This window comes from Hipposideros armiger, unplaced genomic scaffold (genome assembly GCF_001890085.2).
Source record: "Hipposideros armiger isolate ML-2016 unplaced genomic scaffold, ASM189008v1 scaffold_279, whole genome shotgun sequence".
Classification (NCBI taxonomy): Eukaryota; Metazoa; Chordata; class Mammalia; order Chiroptera; family Hipposideridae; genus Hipposideros; species Hipposideros armiger.
This window is the reverse complement of record NW_017731629.1, coordinates 584,351-601,316: the sequence shown is the minus strand read 5'-3', so window position 1 is coordinate 601,316 and position 16,966 is coordinate 584,351. Positions and strand designations below refer to the sequence as shown.

Below are 16,966 nucleotides of genomic sequence, written 5' to 3'. Positions count from 1 at the left end.
ATGACCATGGCTGTCCCCCCCCCAAAAAAAAAGTATTTTCAAAAATGTTACTTACTGGTTTTAGACCTAGCTTTATTACTACTATTTTATTATCTTTTTAGAGACCTAGCTATAGAATTTTAAAAATTCTAAACCCCAAAAAGGAAATATTGATATTCAGGTTTCAATTATGCACCTACTAGACACTGTAAGTAGATGCTAGGGATAAAACAGCACATGGAAGACAATCTACCTTCATTGGAGTTTATTATCTACTTGTGTTGTCGGACAGTCAATAATGAACAAGAATACAGTATGTGAACTGTAAAGTATAGGACACTGATGTCCTTGAGATTGAAGTTCAGGGACAGTGTTTTTGAAGCAAGGACATTGAAGCTCAGATCTAAGAGATGAGTAAGAGTGGGCCAGGCAGAGGAACGACATGGACAGAACCCGAGATGACAAGAGAACTTCCTTGGTGGGTTCCAGCAGCTAAGAGACCAGTGTGGCTGGAATCTAGAAGCAAGGATGATGGTGTCTTGACAGGAGACCAAAAGGTAAAGGCTGGGATCGAGTAGGGCCTTGTAAGCCACATTCAAGATTATCTTTTTTCCCATAACGATGGGGAACTACTGAAAGATTTTTTTTTAAAGGGTTTTGACAAGATTTAATATGCAATTTAGAATGGTCACTGGTATATGAAAAATGAAGACTGGAAAGAAAGCATAGGTTTAGAGATACGTATTGAGAGGTGAGCATAGTCATCTGGATAAGGAGATGGTGATTTGTATTAGAGATATAGTTACCTATTAGAGAGAAAGTTACTTTGGATGGGGTAAAGGACCAAAACTAATTCATTAGTTGATTAGTGATATATCTTATCCACTCAGAAAGCCTGAGTCAATTCCTCAGTGCTTTGGCTCTTTGTGGTTCTGATAATTAGGAAGATAGAAATGAAAACCATTTATTCCAATCAGAATAGGTTGAGTACATTACATAGTATTGGAAAGAGAGGAGTTTGAAAGTAAATGGAGCTGTGTCATTTCTGTTATCTTCTGCTATTTGGTAGTTATTGCTTAGTTGTCAAGAAATAATTCTTGGGGGCAGCCAGTTAGCTCAGGTGGTTAGAGCGCAGGCTCATAACACCAAGGTTGCCAGTTCAATTCCCACATGGGCCACAGAGCTGTGCCCTCCACAACTATTAGATTGAAGACATACTTGACTTGGAGCTGATGGGTCCTGGAAAGGCACACTGTTCCCAAATAAAACTAAAAGATTAAAAAAAAAAAATTCTTGTTCTTACAAAGCAGTAATGGAGGAATGTACAGGATTCCTCCGCCTACAGGTGATGGTTTTGGTAAATCACGAAGGAGCTTAGAATTTGTAATTTAATAATACATACTGCTCTTTACTCAAGTGGAAGAGAGTAAATATTGTTCCATCTCTGCAAGCAAAGCATTTGTTCATTTTAGCAAAGACTGTAGAATTGGTAGCTAGTTCTCCACTTAATCATGCCTATTTATATCTTTGCAACCAAGAAGATTCTCCAATCCCTAGTAACAATGCATCTTCCTAGAGTTCACTTAACTGTGCAGAGAACTATGAGGATCAATATTTCCATTTTTTGGGTTTAGCATTTTTAAATTCTAGCTAGGTCCAAAAAAAAACAACAACCAAAAACAGGGCCAGCCGAGCGGCTCAGTTGGTTAAGAGCTCGCTCAAGAGTGCGAGCTCTGAGCAACAGCGATTCGAGTTCCGGCCGGAGCTGAAACAACACAACACAAAACAAAAAACCCCGTTAAGTCATATCTTTGAAAACTGCTTCTTAAACTTTTTTCTTAGAGAGTTCCTGTTAATGAATTTCATTATTGCTGCCCACAGCAATCCCAGAAAAGAACCCAAAAACTGGAAAAAACACTGGACACTCAAGTAGAAAAGGCTTCACAATGAATCCCAAAAGAAAATTGTTCCATTATTGGGAAAGAGTGCTACCTCTCAAATCCATCCCAGTCTAATTTTTATGTCCTAGCAACTTGGATGTTATGGAAACATCTGTTCAACTATTTAAATAACCAAAGAGAATGACCTCAAGAGAATGCTCATTAGTCAAAAGAAGAAGAAGAAAAAAAGAACAAGGATTTATAGTTAAATAGTATGTAGGGTCCCATTATGCAATGACTCAAAAGGTGGAGGCCAATGATCCAAAAATTTATATCTGCAAAATTAGGAATATGCATTTTCCCTCAAAGACCATCTGTGACTTCAATCTAATTCTCAAAGGGTCCTGTGATCCAAAAAAGATTAAGAATCACCGAAACTGTAATTTTTTCCTGAGCTATTTTGATCACCACCAATCATTTCTTATAAAAGTGAAGGGATAAGACACATTTGAAATTGGTTATTTGTTCTTCCAAAGCTTTATAAGTGATTTGTCCAAATAAGCAATTAATACATGAAACAATAAAACCAAAATTTGACCTAAAGTAAAGTTCAGACAGAGGGTAAAGAGTCAACATGATGGGTAAGGCCTATTTCACAGTCAGTAGAAGTTGCAGTAACAGAGTATAAGGGGAGAGCCCAAGTTAACAAAAACAACTTAAAAACACTTACCAATAGTCATCAAATGCAACAATTCTACCTCGAACAAGAATGACATGTTTACCATCAGGTGAAGCATTTATAAAGGTAGCTTATGTTTAAGAACATAACACTTTGGGTGATGAAAAGAGTTTCTCCTTTTTGGATGAAACTCATAAGGCTTTAGAGATGACCAACAATCACGCTCGCAGTTGGTAGTTCTAATAACTACTGCTGTCTTTTGATGATCCTTCAATAGGAGACTACAATTGAGTCCAAAGTCAGATTCTAAGGGTAGTGTTCCTTCAAACTTGACCCTCATTTTATAGTATTTGGATCCCTGCAAAAACATCTAGGGACCAGAGCTAATGTCTGGCAAAGGCGAAAGGTTTCAAACGTTTTGAATTTGGCACAGTTTCTCGAAGGTCCTTGAAAGCTCACATGCAGGTCTGGCAGCATCTTCTGTAAACTTGAGTGTTGCCATATTTCTGAAGGAGTTCCTGGGCCTGTTGCTGCATTTCCTGGGTCACGCGACTAGGACACTGGGACCCGATGTGTAGCAGGACGAGGCAGCACTCCATCACATCTGGGAAGGGCCAGATCTGAAAGATGACATGAGAATGAACAAGGAAGCATTTGCAAAAGAGCCACAAGCATCTGCACAGAAGGCATCAGTAACTCAAAGTTTCGTCTATTGACACTTCTCGGGCAGTTGGGCCATTTCTCTCACAAGGCAGTGTCTTGCTCTTCACGTTACTCTAAGGAGAGAGTACTCAAAACTGGGATGGCTACTGGGATGTCCTTCTCAAACGAAATCAATGGTTTTCTAGAACTCCTCCAATTAAAATGTGCTGCTGTTACTACTAGGGCCACATCTAAATCCACCTATCCATCTGTAAGCTATCAAATACATGGCACCAACTTTAATTTTTACTTAACCTCCCAATTACAACATTTGTTAGATTTCTCTGAAGACTGAGGGAGAAAATTGCTTGTGTTGTCAATAATTATACTCTCACAAAACATTTTAGCGGGCTGGCCAAGTGGCGCGTTGGTTAAGAGCTGGCTTGGGATGTCAGAGGGCCCCGGTTCAGATCCCACATATGAGGGCCAGTGACACTGCCCTCTACAGCTAAGATGCTGAACAACAGCTCAACCTGGAGCTGGGCTGCTGTGAATCGCAGGCGACAGCGTAGGCTGCAGCCACTGCTGCAGTGGGTTGCCATGGGCTACCGTGTGTAGCCAGTAGCCAGCGTGAGCGGCCAGCAGCCGCAGTGAGTGGCCGTCCAGAAGCTGGCGACTGATCTGCCTCGCCTGGGAAGAGCGCAATGATGGTGCCAACTTGGGCCAGTGAAGCAACGTCCTCCACAACTAGACTGAAGAACAAAACAACAGCAACTTGTCTGTTCCCCTTCCCCCAATTCCCCAATAAAAATCTTAAAAAACAAACAAACAATAAACAAACTTGCTGACAAATGCTCAGCACAAACATTATTAAAACAAAACAAAACAAAAACATTTCAGCTAACCAAAGGATCCTAATTTTTAAAGCACATACAAATGCATAGAAATTTCAGACACTGAACAGAAAAGTAGATGACCTTAAAGAATTTGGTAGTCAACCAACAATACAAAAAGTAATGTTTTACCAAACGAACTGCTATAAATCTTACCTTAACACTCTCAGGAAAGTTAGCTATTCTCTCATTCGCCTCCGTAAGCCTTTTAGTTAATTCATGCAGAGAAACTGGCTCATTTTTCTCTTCTTTACTAGTAATAATAATAATAATAAAAAGTGTAAGTTATATGTCTTGCCCTGGGTAACTTTTAACTATCATCTGTTGGGTTGTCGGAAAAGTCAACGCATTTTTGCAACGAAAATCAGAAAAAATATGTCATGACTTTTCCGACAACCCAATACAAATAAAATCCCTTTGTCACCTGGGTTTTTATCTCCCTTCTTTAAATACAAAGGTTAAGAGAAGGTAGTTAAATGTGATGTGATGCAAAGTTTTCAAAATGCAGTATTACTTCCCATTTTCCAAATCCCCACTTTTTCGACACATAGCTCCAATGAACATTTGGAACTTTTAGGGGATTCAATCTGCAGCCAAGTGCAGAGGGCCTGGATTTATCTGGGGAATGGTTAGGCAGAGCCGGGGCTCCTAACTGGGGTGTGTAGATGCACGTTCTTCTGGGAAGAGTGTGTTAAGCTTCTCAAAGGGGTCCTGTGATCCAAAGGTTAAGCGCTGCTGGGTTAGAGAACTTTACAGTGTTTTCCTTGTTATTAAAACCAAACCTAGGGGGGCGGCCGAGTGGCTCAGTTGGTTAAGAGCTCGCTCAAGAGTTTGAGCTCTGAGCAACAGCGGTTCGAGTCCCAGCCCGAGCTGAGCAGCCGCTGAGCTGCCAACAGGTAGCAGGATGGCTCAGCTAAAAAAAAAACAAAAAAAACCCCCAAACCTAAAGCCACTTATTGGAGAAATGACTCAAAACTCTCAGTGGGATTTCAGTGGGAGTTATTTTAGAGCAATAAATATAAAGGCTCAAAGCTTTTAATTTTAATTTTTTTACAGTTAATAATAACTTACAGCTGTAAGTTTATTAACTGTTCTGGTTACTGTGTTTTAGGCTCTGTGCTGAGGGCATAACCAAGGTAAAAGGCATTCACACATTAACCAATCAGTAATTGTTAATCACTACAAATGGCCATAGCAAAGCACCCTACAACAATGCGAGCTCTGGAGTGACTGTGGTGGGCTCCTGTCACCCACCTGGCCCCTATTTTCCGTGGAAGTGATTGGGATGCTACAGCATCCTGATCCTTTGGCATTTTCTCAGTTCACTGTGCAGTTTTGTATACTACCCTCTCTGTGTATCTTTTTCATGGTACAGAACAACTGAAAAACAATGGTTTCCATTAATGATGCAATTTTACATGATTGATTTTGGGGGGAATCTACTTATTGCACAAAGGCAGGACTTGACTATACTTTTGTTATTAACAGTGGTTGTGGTTTCATTTAATTCTCAAAACAAGCAAGGTAGGAGGTGGCACTCCCACTTACAGATGAGGAAGTCAGAGCCCAGCACATGAAGAATCTTGCCTGACGTCACTTGGCAGGGCCAGGATTAGGACCTGCACTGGACTGCAAAGCCCACACATGTATTACTATATTATGTGGCTTCCAGGGGTCCTGATAAATCTCACGCACTGATTTTTATCTGCTTATATGAGAATCAGCAGGGTATTTTAAATTCTATCTTGTACTGACTCAGTACTTACCACTGACTCTGAGGACTAGCAAGGGACTGTTCTGCCTCCTGTTCAGGGTCGTTCTTCTCAGGACCGTTCACTGTGGGTTTACAGAGTTGACTCTTCTGGTGTTGGCGGATCATTTCTGCCAAGGTCTCCTGAACTTCAGCAACGGTTCTCTGTGAGTTTTGGAAACAGGCGTGCTTTTCTGAAAAGAGCTCCTTACAAGCGTTCAGCATTTGCTCACTTCCTTCTGTGAGTCTCCTGTCTGGTTCTGGAGGCCTGCTTGGCTCTGGCTCAGAAGCTGGGGGGTCACTTTCTTCAGGGCTGGCATCGTCCAACTGCTGGCTTTGCTCAGTAGAGGCTGTCCTGGGAGCAGTCCTCACCCAGACACTGGAGTCAGGGCGAGGCCTGGAGAGAGACCACCAGAATTCATACAGACGTCCATAAAGAAAAAAGGCCTCCAAACTTTGGAAAGCTGGTGTGGCAGGGGACTGAAGGTCACCCAGTTTGTCTCTTAGATGGTCACAGCCTAAGAGAAGAAGAACAGGTTTTAGGGTTGCACATTTCTGTATCTGTCAGAAATCTGGCTTCCCGCCTGCATGTTGTCTCCTATCACCTAAGAGGCAGGACTCCAAAAAAAAGGGACAGCAGTGATCCATGGGACCACATGCCTTCCACCAAAAGCCAACTCACAACTAAACACTTCCTGGCTTAGGACAATGTTCTTGTTGCCACAGGCTACATGTCATTCAAAGCATTATAGAAAAAGTATTCAGTATGTCCTACTGAAGGATCTGGGGATTCTACTGCATCTGTGAAAAATCACAATGATTTAGTTCAGTGACTAATTATGCAGCTCAAGGAATGTATTTGCTATGCTTCTCCATTCTTACTAACTTGTGAGTACAAGGCTGTTTCTCTCTTAAACTGTGTGTAGAAAAGTAAGTAGGACGCAGTAAGGTAGGCTGGGCCAGGTAAAGGAAAACAGCTGAGTCATTTCAGCTGCCTCTTAAGAGCTTGGGTAAGAGAACTCAAACTTTCTACTAAATGACACAGCTGGCCAATCTGTCTTTCAATAACCTGTGCACTTGATGCCACACCATCAGGGGCGGGGGTCATTTACCCTCAGGAAGAAAGGCTGAGTACACTTCCTGCATGATGGTGAAGTTCCCCGAGTCGTAGCTCCGGACCACAGCCCGAAGCAGTGCTTCCACAGCCTTGTCCCAGGAGGCCACCTGCTGGCTCAGCACTGCCAAGGTCAGGTCATGGCAAATGTGAAGCAAGAGCTGGAGGGAGAAGTGAGAGTCTCAGTTAAACATCCTCCCACAGAAAGCACTGGGATGACACCAGAAATGTTCCCACTACCTGCACTTAGAAAGAAGTACACATAGTCCACATTCAAGAAAGGTCCTCTTTCCACCACCCATTTTTGCTTCCCCATTTGAGACTTTCATATCTAGTTGCACAGCAACATACACTGTCTCGTGTTAAAAGTCTGCTCACTAGAGCATGCAAATGTCACCTTGACATTTGCCTTTAATTTAAACAAAAAGTTTCTGGAACTAAAAGCTGTAATTAAAAAAACAACAACAAAAAACAGGCAAACCTGGAGTGTAATTAAGAAAATGTATCAATTTTAAGTGAACAATTTGATGAGTTTTGATAAATATATATGCTCTAACTTCAACCAAAATCAAGACATAGAACATTTACATCATCATAAAGTGTTCCCACGTGCCCCTTTCCAGTCACACTCCCCCCTCGCTATCCCGGGCAATCACTGATCTGGTTTTCGCCACTGTAATTTTGTCTTTTCTAGAATTCATATAAATGGAACCGTAGAGTATATAGTCTTTTGTGTCTTGGTTCTTTCACTCATCATAATACTTCTGAGATTCACTGATATTATATGTGCATCAGTAATTTGATACTTTTTATTGCTGCATAGTTAGAACTCCACTGTCTGGGTCTGCCAGTTTGCACATCCATTCACCAGCTGATGGACATTTGGGTGGTTTCTCGCTTTTGGCTATTGTGAACTAAGCCACAGTCAACATGTGTGTACAGGTCTGTGTAGACACCTGATTTTGTTTCTTTTAGTGAAATATCCAGGCAGTGGGATTGCTGGGTCACTGGGTGTGTGAATGTTTAACTTTAAAAGAAATGGCCAAACTGTTTTCCAAAGTGTTATACCACTTGAGGAAGTCTCGTTCCTCAGTAATATAATAATGTTCCCTCATTATCAAAAGAAACACTAGATAAATTGAGTTGTATTCCCAGAAGGAAAGAGCTGTTAGAATGAATCAATGTGATGTCTGCGTCCACATGGATGGATTTTTAAATGGCAGCTGAAACAAGCACGGCATAAAGTAACACATGGTCTGACATGGGGGCTGCGCTAGGGAAGGGGGATGGGACTGAGCAAGCAAACACAGGGGGACTTAGGTGGATTGTATTTCTTTTACCAAAAAACAAGAAAATACACCACCAAACCAAAATAATCCTATGAAGCAAAAATGACAAGATGTGAACATTTGTTAATTCTGGTTGATAGCTACTTATTATATTATTATTCTCTGTGCTCGTCTATATTTTTTGACTTCTATTTTTTCTTTTAAAAGGGAATGCCGACCTAAATCTAACTTCAAAGCCTTCAGTTTTGAAGTCTGAAGGGATTCAGTTAGTCTGAAGGGATCTTTCCAGGCCTTTTCTGAAATGCAAGCTGGCATTGGACTTGTTTCTTATTACACTAGACATGGATTAAGGAAGTCTTACAGCTGAGTGATTACCATCAAAGCTCATGCAGACGGGGTACCTGTTTGGAGGGAGTGTTATTCGTAGCAGATGGGTACTTGATGTTTTGCAGCTGCTGAAATGCGGCCTGACACTGCTCTGGGGTGTCCAGGCTGAAGGCACTCTCCCACACTGCAGTTACCCTCTCCACGAGGGGCCCTTCGGTGTCTGTGAACCAGGCGTTGTAAGAAGAGGAAGAGCTTTTGCCCTCTGCTAGCTGCCTGTCCTCCAGGTGCTTGGACAGTAGCTCCAAAAGGCAAAACACCAGCCTCTGACCCTGGGAGCCAACAACAAAGGAGAGGAACTGTTAAGAGGGAATGTGCTGGATTAACTGGACTGCTTCTCCCCGTTTCTCACTGTAGCCCCTTTGCACCTCCCCCTAGTGGGCCACCTGCCCAATGTGAGTCATGTGTGAGAGGAAAAGAGGTGATCTAACAGACAATTCTGCAGCTCCCAGAAAGCTACCTCCTCATCTAGCATTTTTCTCGGGCTTTGACTATTCAGCTAGGGACCATCTTTAGGCCCAGTTACTCTGAGGGAAACAGGAACTGAAAAAGTTCACGTTAGTATTTGACAAAGCAGAATCGTTTCAAGTGGACCAAACTAGGTGAGAGTGCTGATGGTTTTAAAGTAATCTCAATTTTGATGTGTCAAAAAAGGCAGTGGGGTAAGTTACTCATTTTTAACCAGATGGGAAAACATTTAACAAAACGTTTTGATGTCACCATACTTCTTTATGGCATACAGCTGAAGAGGGGAGCTACAGGTAGAGTACCATGATTTCTGCTAGAGGCCATTCCCTCTCCTTCAAAGATCTCTCCCTCTTCATGGATGTGCTGATGACATTCATGAAGAAACACCAGCCTGCCAGTCCAGGGGCTGAGCTGACTCAAGTCTATTCGTGGATATTGTACACAAACTGATAAGCAGTGGGAATTAACATGACTGGCCACATCATCTCTTGCTCTGCATATGGCAGCTGACAAGCCACAGTACTTCAGTGAGGTAGTATGGCCAGGGCTTGCCAGACACTTCTAAGGATACTGGCCAAATTGGTACCGCTTGTACAACTGGGTTATTCACTTGGAGTTCGATGAGAAAAGGTTTTGGGGCCCTTCCATCTTAAATATCAGAAGATGCAAGAACAGACAGACCTTCAGACTTTCATGGAGCTGCAGGACTTCCTGGGCGCCCACCCAGTTCCTGGCCAGAAGCAGCTCTTGGGCACATCTGAGAGCCAGGGAAGCCGATAACTCATCCTCTCCCACGATTGAAGCCAACTCTGCGGCCGTTTTCAGTGATGCGGCATCGCCCTTTTTGGCCAAAACTTTGGCTGCATCGTAAGCGGACCCGGCCCCTAAATAGCTACAATACAAAAGAAAGCTCAAAGTGTCATAAACAGCTCACTCCTGCTCCCCAGAGGGTCCACTCTGTCAGCTTTGCCTTGGGTGCCTTCCTGTGGTGCCAGGCATGTCACTGCCCCCACCATTCCTGTGAAGGCTGAGGCCAGCACAGCGCAGAGGCCGGGAAATGGCACCACATGGGTTAAGGACATAAAGGGATCTCAACACTTGCTGAACTGAATGAACCGAAGCAAAGGAGTCATTTTCTCTCATTTTCCTTATTTGATGGTACAAGACAGTCTTAGAAAAAGGTGTAATTTCTTTCTGAAATTTCTTGAATAGTTATGATGATATATATAAATACCAAGGAGGTAAGATTTTTTAAATTTCTCAACTGTAGTTGACATAAAATATTATATTAGCTCCAGGTGTACCCAAGAAGGTAGGTCTTCATGAGCCTTACGAAGCTGGGATTAATATACACATGCTTTTTTATTTTCTAATCACTTTACCTCCACCTCTAAGCTGATCACTTTTAGTCTCATCCTGCTCTTCTGCGTCATAGCGCTTACATATTGGGGTGCACTCCCATCTACCTCATGCTTACCATTTAGCAGCTATGGCATAATGGCCATCTTTTTCAAGGATGGCTCCCCAGCTGAGGTACAGGTCCTTCAGGATTGGGTCCTCTGGGCGCAGCCGGGCCTTGGCAACCGCAATAGCCTCCCTAAAGGTAAGAACAGATAATTAGCCAATTTGAAAAGGCTTCTCTGTAAGGGGCCCTAGAAGGTGCTGCAAGATAGGACAAACTGTCCGTCTTGTGTTGTCCCAATTCCTTACAGTAACTTTATTCCTGCATACACAGGAAGCGAAAACCACATGCTGTGTCAACCCAGGTCAGCAGTTCTTAAAGTGTGGTCTCTGGATTCCCAAGGGACCCCAAGACTCTTCCAGGGGGTTCATGAGGTCAAAACTATTTTCATAATAATGCTAAGAGGTTATCTGGCTTTTCTCGCTGTGTTGACTTTTGCAATGACTGTGCAAAAGCAATGGTGGGTGACTGCTAGCATGTGAGCAAGAATCAAGGTAGTGGCCCTTATAGATTATAAAAAAAGTAAGCATCCTTGATAAAGCAGTGAAAATAGTTAATTTTATTAATACCTCAAGTCCATGCCTTTTTTTTTTTTTAGCTGAGCCATCCTGCTACCTATTGGCAGCTCAGCGGCTGCTCAGCTCGGGCTGGGACTCAAACCGCTGTTGCTCACAGCTCAAACTCTTGAGTGAGCTCTTAACCAACTGAGCCACTCGGCCGGCCCACGTCCAGGCCTTTTTAATATTCTGTGTGACAAAACGGGAACGGCATTTTGTATTCTTTGCTGCATTCCAAAGAATAATGGTTGACTCAAGGTAAAACTTGTATAAACGAACTAAGCTGAACTAGCTGCTCTTTTTTCATGGAACCTCATTATTTCTTGAAAGAATGACTATCAAACAAACTACAGTTATTCAACATTGGGTATTTGGCAGATGTTTTTTTCAAAAATGAACAAAGTAAAAGCCTGTTACTTCAAAGAAAACAACCAACTGTATTGTTGCCAATGATAAAATTGAAGTTCTCAAGTGAAAATTAGAACTTTAAAAAACTTGTGTCAGCCACTTTGGGCTTGACAGCTTCCCAAAAGTTCAAGACTTTTCTGATGCGACTGATGGTGATATTAAGTAATGTGATCTCTTGAGATATTTTATAATCAAACATGTTAACATTTGGAGGATTGTATAACTCAATGAACTAATAGTTTCCAAATGCTATAAAACTTCTCAGTTGAAGGTGTTTTAAAGGTGATCTAGACAGAGCAATATTTAAGAAGTATTTTGAGACCTCAACTTCTAGCCATGGTGGATTTACAGGGGACCAGACTTACCCTCCTGCTGTGAAACTAAAAAACTGGACAAAATGTGCATATCCCTGTTGTTAAGCAGCACATGACTGTATTGTAGTAAAAGAATGATTAACTTAGACAGGAAGGATTCATACCAATCTCAGGAGAATGTTTACTTCCAGAGAAGGGAAGAGGAGAGAAATGGGGAAAGACAATTCAGCTGAATCTAGAATGTTATAGTTAAAACAAAAAAAAACAACGGGGGCCGCATGGAGAGCTTTTGGGGTGGTTGGCAAGATTCTGACTCTTTTCATAAGTGGGGCTTAAAAAGGGAGTTCTTTTTTTAATAATTCATTAAGCTGTTCATTTATTTTTATGCTGACTTCTCTATCTGTGTTAAAGTAATACAAATAGTAAAGAAGCTTAAAAAAGTAAAGTTTAAAAAAAGACTGGTGGCATATATTGATAAAAGTCAATGTGATAAGTATAGGTGGCAGGTGCACTGATGTCTGTTAAGCCAGTATAGGAACATGTATTTCTGTATGTTTCACATGTTTAATAACAATAAAGGTGTTATGCTAGTCATCAGGAAGCAGAGCTGTTAGGTAGATTAACTACTGGTTCAGTGGTCGGATCTACAGACCTGTAGAAATGGTGTGACTTGAGCAGCTCCACGGCTTCATACACTTTATGAATAGAGAGTAGATGAGAGGCAGCTTTGACATACTGGTCCTGAAAACACAGCTGCTTTGCAAAGGCTTCTACAGCCCACAGCCACACGTGGTAGCCAGCTTAAAAGAAAAAAAAGGAAGATGGTGGTTAAGTAAGAAGCAGGCTTAAGAAAAAAAAGCACCTACCTGAGTACATTTGGGTTGAAAATGCCTTTTTAGTCACTATATTAAGCAGGAAATTTAGATACTAATTCAACTGCCATTTAGATCATCTGCTTCACCTACCTCTCCACACCCACATTTTGAAAGCAAATTGTTTCTTTGATTATATAATAAATACAAAATTCAAAAGATACAAAAAAAGTAAGTCAAGACAGGTTACCCTTATTGGGGTGCATGGGTTCTGACTGAAAGGGAGCATGAGAGAAGCTTCCCGGGGGCTAGTAATGTTTTTTGATATGGTTGCTGGTTACAAGGGGGTCTTCAGTTTGTGAAATTCGTGGTACACTCATGCCCCGCGTACTTATCTCTCTCCCGCCACCCCTCCCTCTCCCATATGTATATCTCATACTTGAATAAAAAGCTAAAAAATGGCATGGCATAAAAGGTTTCCTGGTTATCCTGGCATCCTCCCACCCAAATGTGTCCAGATTCCTTTCCCTGGAGACAAATCATTGTTACTAGTTTCTTTTGAAACCTTTAGAAATAGCCTATGAATATATAACCACACGTGTCAATATAAATGACAGAGTATCAGATATTCTGTTGTGTATCTACACTTTGATTCTTTTCACTTACTATTCTATGGAGTTCCTTTTCATGTCAATGCACAGAGCTGCCTCATTCTTTTGGTATCTGTAGGAGTTTCTACTGTACAGATGTACAAGATTTAACCAGTCTCTTATTGATGGACACAGAGGTTGTTGTGATCTTTTGCTATTATAAATACCGCTGTAATGGTAACCCATATATATTTCCCACTTTGCATGTGTGAGTACAGTTAGATTCCTACGATTGGAATGACTGAGTCAGAGGGGATGTGCATTTCAAATTTAATTATCAGACATGGCCAAATTGTCCTGTTCAACACAATGTCCATCTTTAGTGGATGTATCCTAGAGATGATAGAGCTTTTGTTGAAAAGAACATACCGACTGGAGCCATAGCCACGAGACTGTCTGTCAGCTCCCCTCTTTCTGCCGCAGACTGGAGAACACCCTTTAGATCTCCTTTCCAAAGCATAAGCTGGTGAAATAACTCAGGGTGGCCATTTTCCAAGTGACCTTTTCCTGTATGGAGGAGAGAGAATGTTTGGAAGATGTTTCAGAAACATCTGTCAGCATTGACTTCTAGAAAAAGAAAGGCAGGATGAAAGAGAGGACCAAACTCCTAGAATGTGTAGTCACTCGCTGAGGGGTGAATCACCTCCCAGAGTGTTCACAATGGGGCCTGAAGCCCACACCGTCACTTTTCCACTCATTCACTTTCACTCCGTCGCTCACTCAGAGTGGACACTGTATGTCTAGGGTCCTGTGCCAGACGCAAGGGGTATGTGTGAATATGCAAATTGGGGAACTCAAAACCTAGTTAGTTGACATGTAAAACTAACCATTAAGGTGCCACAGGATGGCAGCCATAGTACGTACAAAGCCTTAGGGAAGCATAGGATGGAGTGGATTGTGTTGCCTGGACTTGCCTCACCTTCAACCTCGAACATTCTGTAGAGGGTAGCCCTGTCTGTGAAAAGCCCCAGGTGAAATCTTTCCTCAAGGGCAGCAGACACATCCTCATTTAGCTCTGCTAATTCAAAAAGAAAAAATCAGATGAAATGCTTACATTGGTTATTTGTTGTTTTCTGCCTAATTACTTCTGAATGTTAAGCCCAGAACACCAACTTCAGACACTAAGAAAGAGTCCTGTCTTTGTTTATCCTGATAGAGACCCCTGGAGGTTACAAAGGTAGCAAAAAAAAAAAACACCTGGAAAATATACTTCCAGTTTGTTAAACTTAGCCTTGGCCAATCCAATGAGACAATTAAGTTTAGTGTTTGCTCAAAGAAAGATTTGGGTGGGGGAAAAAAAGTAACATAAAAGCCAACCGAAAATTTAACATGTATTTAAATGCAGTAAAAAACAAAACAAACAAGAAATGTCCTTAATGTTCACTAGGATTTATATCAAAGGGATTCAATTTTCATTCTCTTTTTTTAAAAACGTCCACTGAGTAATTTTCCATCTAGGGAAATAATCTAAAACTATATGATTAGTTGTATAAGGTATAAGAAGTCCTCACAAAGTTCCAAAAAAGAGGGCTATGTGTATAACAAGAGCATAAAATATCTCTGGAGAGAGACAGGAAACTGGTAACAGCGTGGCCTTGGGGCAGAAATGGAGGAGTGGGTGTCGGGTGGGAGGGAGATTTGCTTTCTTTTTATACTGTTTGAATTTCATTTTATCATGTGCATCCCTTTTCAACATGTAAAATTCAAAATTAAAAAAATATAGTTGCTCCAGTATCAAAATAATGGGCATTATATGAGGGCTTTGAAAGATTAAAACCAAAAAATCTCCTGTAAACAAAAACTTTCATTAATTTTTTTTTTTTAAGGAACTGCCACATTATAGTATATTTCCAATAAGCAAATACTTTTTTTTCTACATGAAGAGACTGTTGATTCATGCTGAGGTATTTAAGCCATCATACCAATTCTAGCACACAGATGGCTGTAAGAACTCGATTTATAAGCATAAAAGCAGAGCATTACATCTCAGTGGCACTGGGGAGTGCTGACAGTGGGTCAGGATGGGGAGCTTGGCCAGCAGGTGTGGAAGAGGGAAGACTGGAAAAGACTGTAGAAATACAGTTTTGGACATTTGTTTGCTCATGCATTCAACACATTAACAAGCACCTCTTGTGTGCCAGTTCCCAGAAGGTTACGATGGGCCAAGGAAGTAGAGTTTTGTACCTTTGGAGTGTTTCGCAGTTGCTAGTACCAAACAGTCCTGATGAAGCTCTTCTTTGGACCTGTGGTCCAGGCTCATAATCAGTGGAAGCGTGGAACGGGCTTTGCGCTTCTTAAGTAAGGCTTCTAAAATGCAATACAGATACAGACTAAAGAACGGCTGATCAAAAACAAAACTGAATGCCCACTGTGTGAATGCACCCTACGGAGGGATACTGCTAGGCATAGAAAGTTCCCACTCTTACAAAGAAGCTTGCAAATTAATTAGCTGGGGACACAATGCACACAAACCTATCCCTGTGAACACTTATAAAGCAGCATCTAGTCCAAAACAACACTTCAAGTACTAAAAAGTGTTTAAAAAAGCATGACCCCAAATTGAGACATAATAAAAACACAAATATTTAACATTTAAAACACACACACACACACACACACACACACACACACACTTCTGAGTTTTGAGTTGCATGTATTATAACATTTGAGGATGCTTTAACAAAATATTTTAATTATTAGATACCGACCTGGCTTCTCTTTAGGTGGCTCCTTTTTCAGTAATGTGACATTATTATTAACGGTGACTTTTGGCTTTTCAAAGCCTAAGGAGACTGGAGGGCAGATAACTGGTTTTTTAGAAACTTCATCATAGGGGAAAAGGAAAAAAGTTTGGATAAGAAAAATGCAGAATATAGTTTTTTTAAAAAATTAAGAACTATACCCGGTTTAATGATGCAATTTTTATCTATTCCCAAAACAAGATAAAATCCTTTGGAAAGGAAGCATGGGTCGTCTCCTCTTCTCGCCTCACAAATAAGATTCCAGAATTCTGTAAGTTTATTGCTTATAACGTTGACTAATTGATCTAAGGAAAAGTTACAAGCTTGTCGTCTCCACAACTTTATACTAGGCCCAGGAGTTCCCAAATTTTGCTCAGGTGAAAAAGCACTTTTTACATATTTAGACGACAAAGTACTAATTGCATGTTTAATTAAACAAGGAACAACTTTACTGATAGTAAAGATTGAGGGTATGTGATATGGAGTCACAATGCTGATCATATACAGCCATGAACTTAAAAAAAAAACCAAACAAACCAAAAAACAAGCTGTTGATATACAGGGGTAAAGGGTGTTTGTGCAGTCATTTTGTGATAAGGTATTGGGTTGTCAGGAAAGTCATGACGTATTTTTTCTGTTTTTCGTTGCAAAAATGCATCATGACTTTTCCGACAACCCAATATTTTGATGAGCCTAAAAAAGAAATCCACTAGGCTTTTAGGTCTTTATTTACCCAACTATAGGTCCAATAACCACCCCTTGAGATGGAGAGGAACAGGGATGACTGTGTATGCATTTTGGCCACTTTAATTCTGTCACATCAAAATACTGTTTTAGAATTAAACATGAATCACTGCTTGTATTTATATTGTTTGCTATTAAGACATTCATTTTAACAAGTATCAAGCATCAGAGCTTTAAGGTAAATATATAAAAGAATGAAA

The 16,966-nt window shown here is 41.0% G+C and overlaps 1 protein-coding gene across 4 annotated transcripts in view; it reads right to left on the bottom strand.

Annotated features, from left to right (window-relative positions):
- Positions 1–2,373: 2,373 nt before the first annotated feature.
- GEMIN5 (gem nuclear organelle associated protein 5) overlaps positions 2,374–16,966 on the bottom strand; it is a 36,716-nt gene continuing 22,123 nt past the window's right edge. For 2 of the 4 annotated variants that reach the window (XM_019657748.1, XM_019657750.1), the window contains exons 17-28: positions 15,990–16,103; positions 15,466–15,588; positions 14,201–14,299; positions 13,651–13,788; positions 12,472–12,619; positions 10,556–10,675; positions 9,760–9,970; positions 8,628–8,882; positions 6,936–7,098; positions 5,840–6,341; positions 4,230–4,326; positions 2,374–3,158 (exon numbers count right to left, since the gene is read on the bottom strand). In XM_019657748.1, coding sequence (XP_019513293.1) covers positions 2,994–3,158; positions 4,230–4,326; positions 5,840–6,341; positions 6,936–7,098; positions 8,628–8,882; positions 9,760–9,970; positions 10,556–10,675; positions 12,472–12,619; positions 13,651–13,788; positions 14,201–14,299; positions 15,466–15,588; positions 15,990–16,103 — 2,135 coding nt within the window. In that variant the 3' untranslated portion in view covers positions 2,374–2,993. The remainder of the gene's footprint in view (positions 3,159–4,229; positions 4,327–5,839; positions 6,342–6,935; positions 7,099–8,627; positions 8,883–9,759; positions 9,971–10,555; positions 10,676–12,471; positions 12,620–13,650; positions 13,789–14,200; positions 14,300–15,465; positions 15,589–15,989; positions 16,104–16,966) is intronic. The other 2 variants (XM_019657749.1, XM_019657751.1) reach the window with 1 other exon arrangement.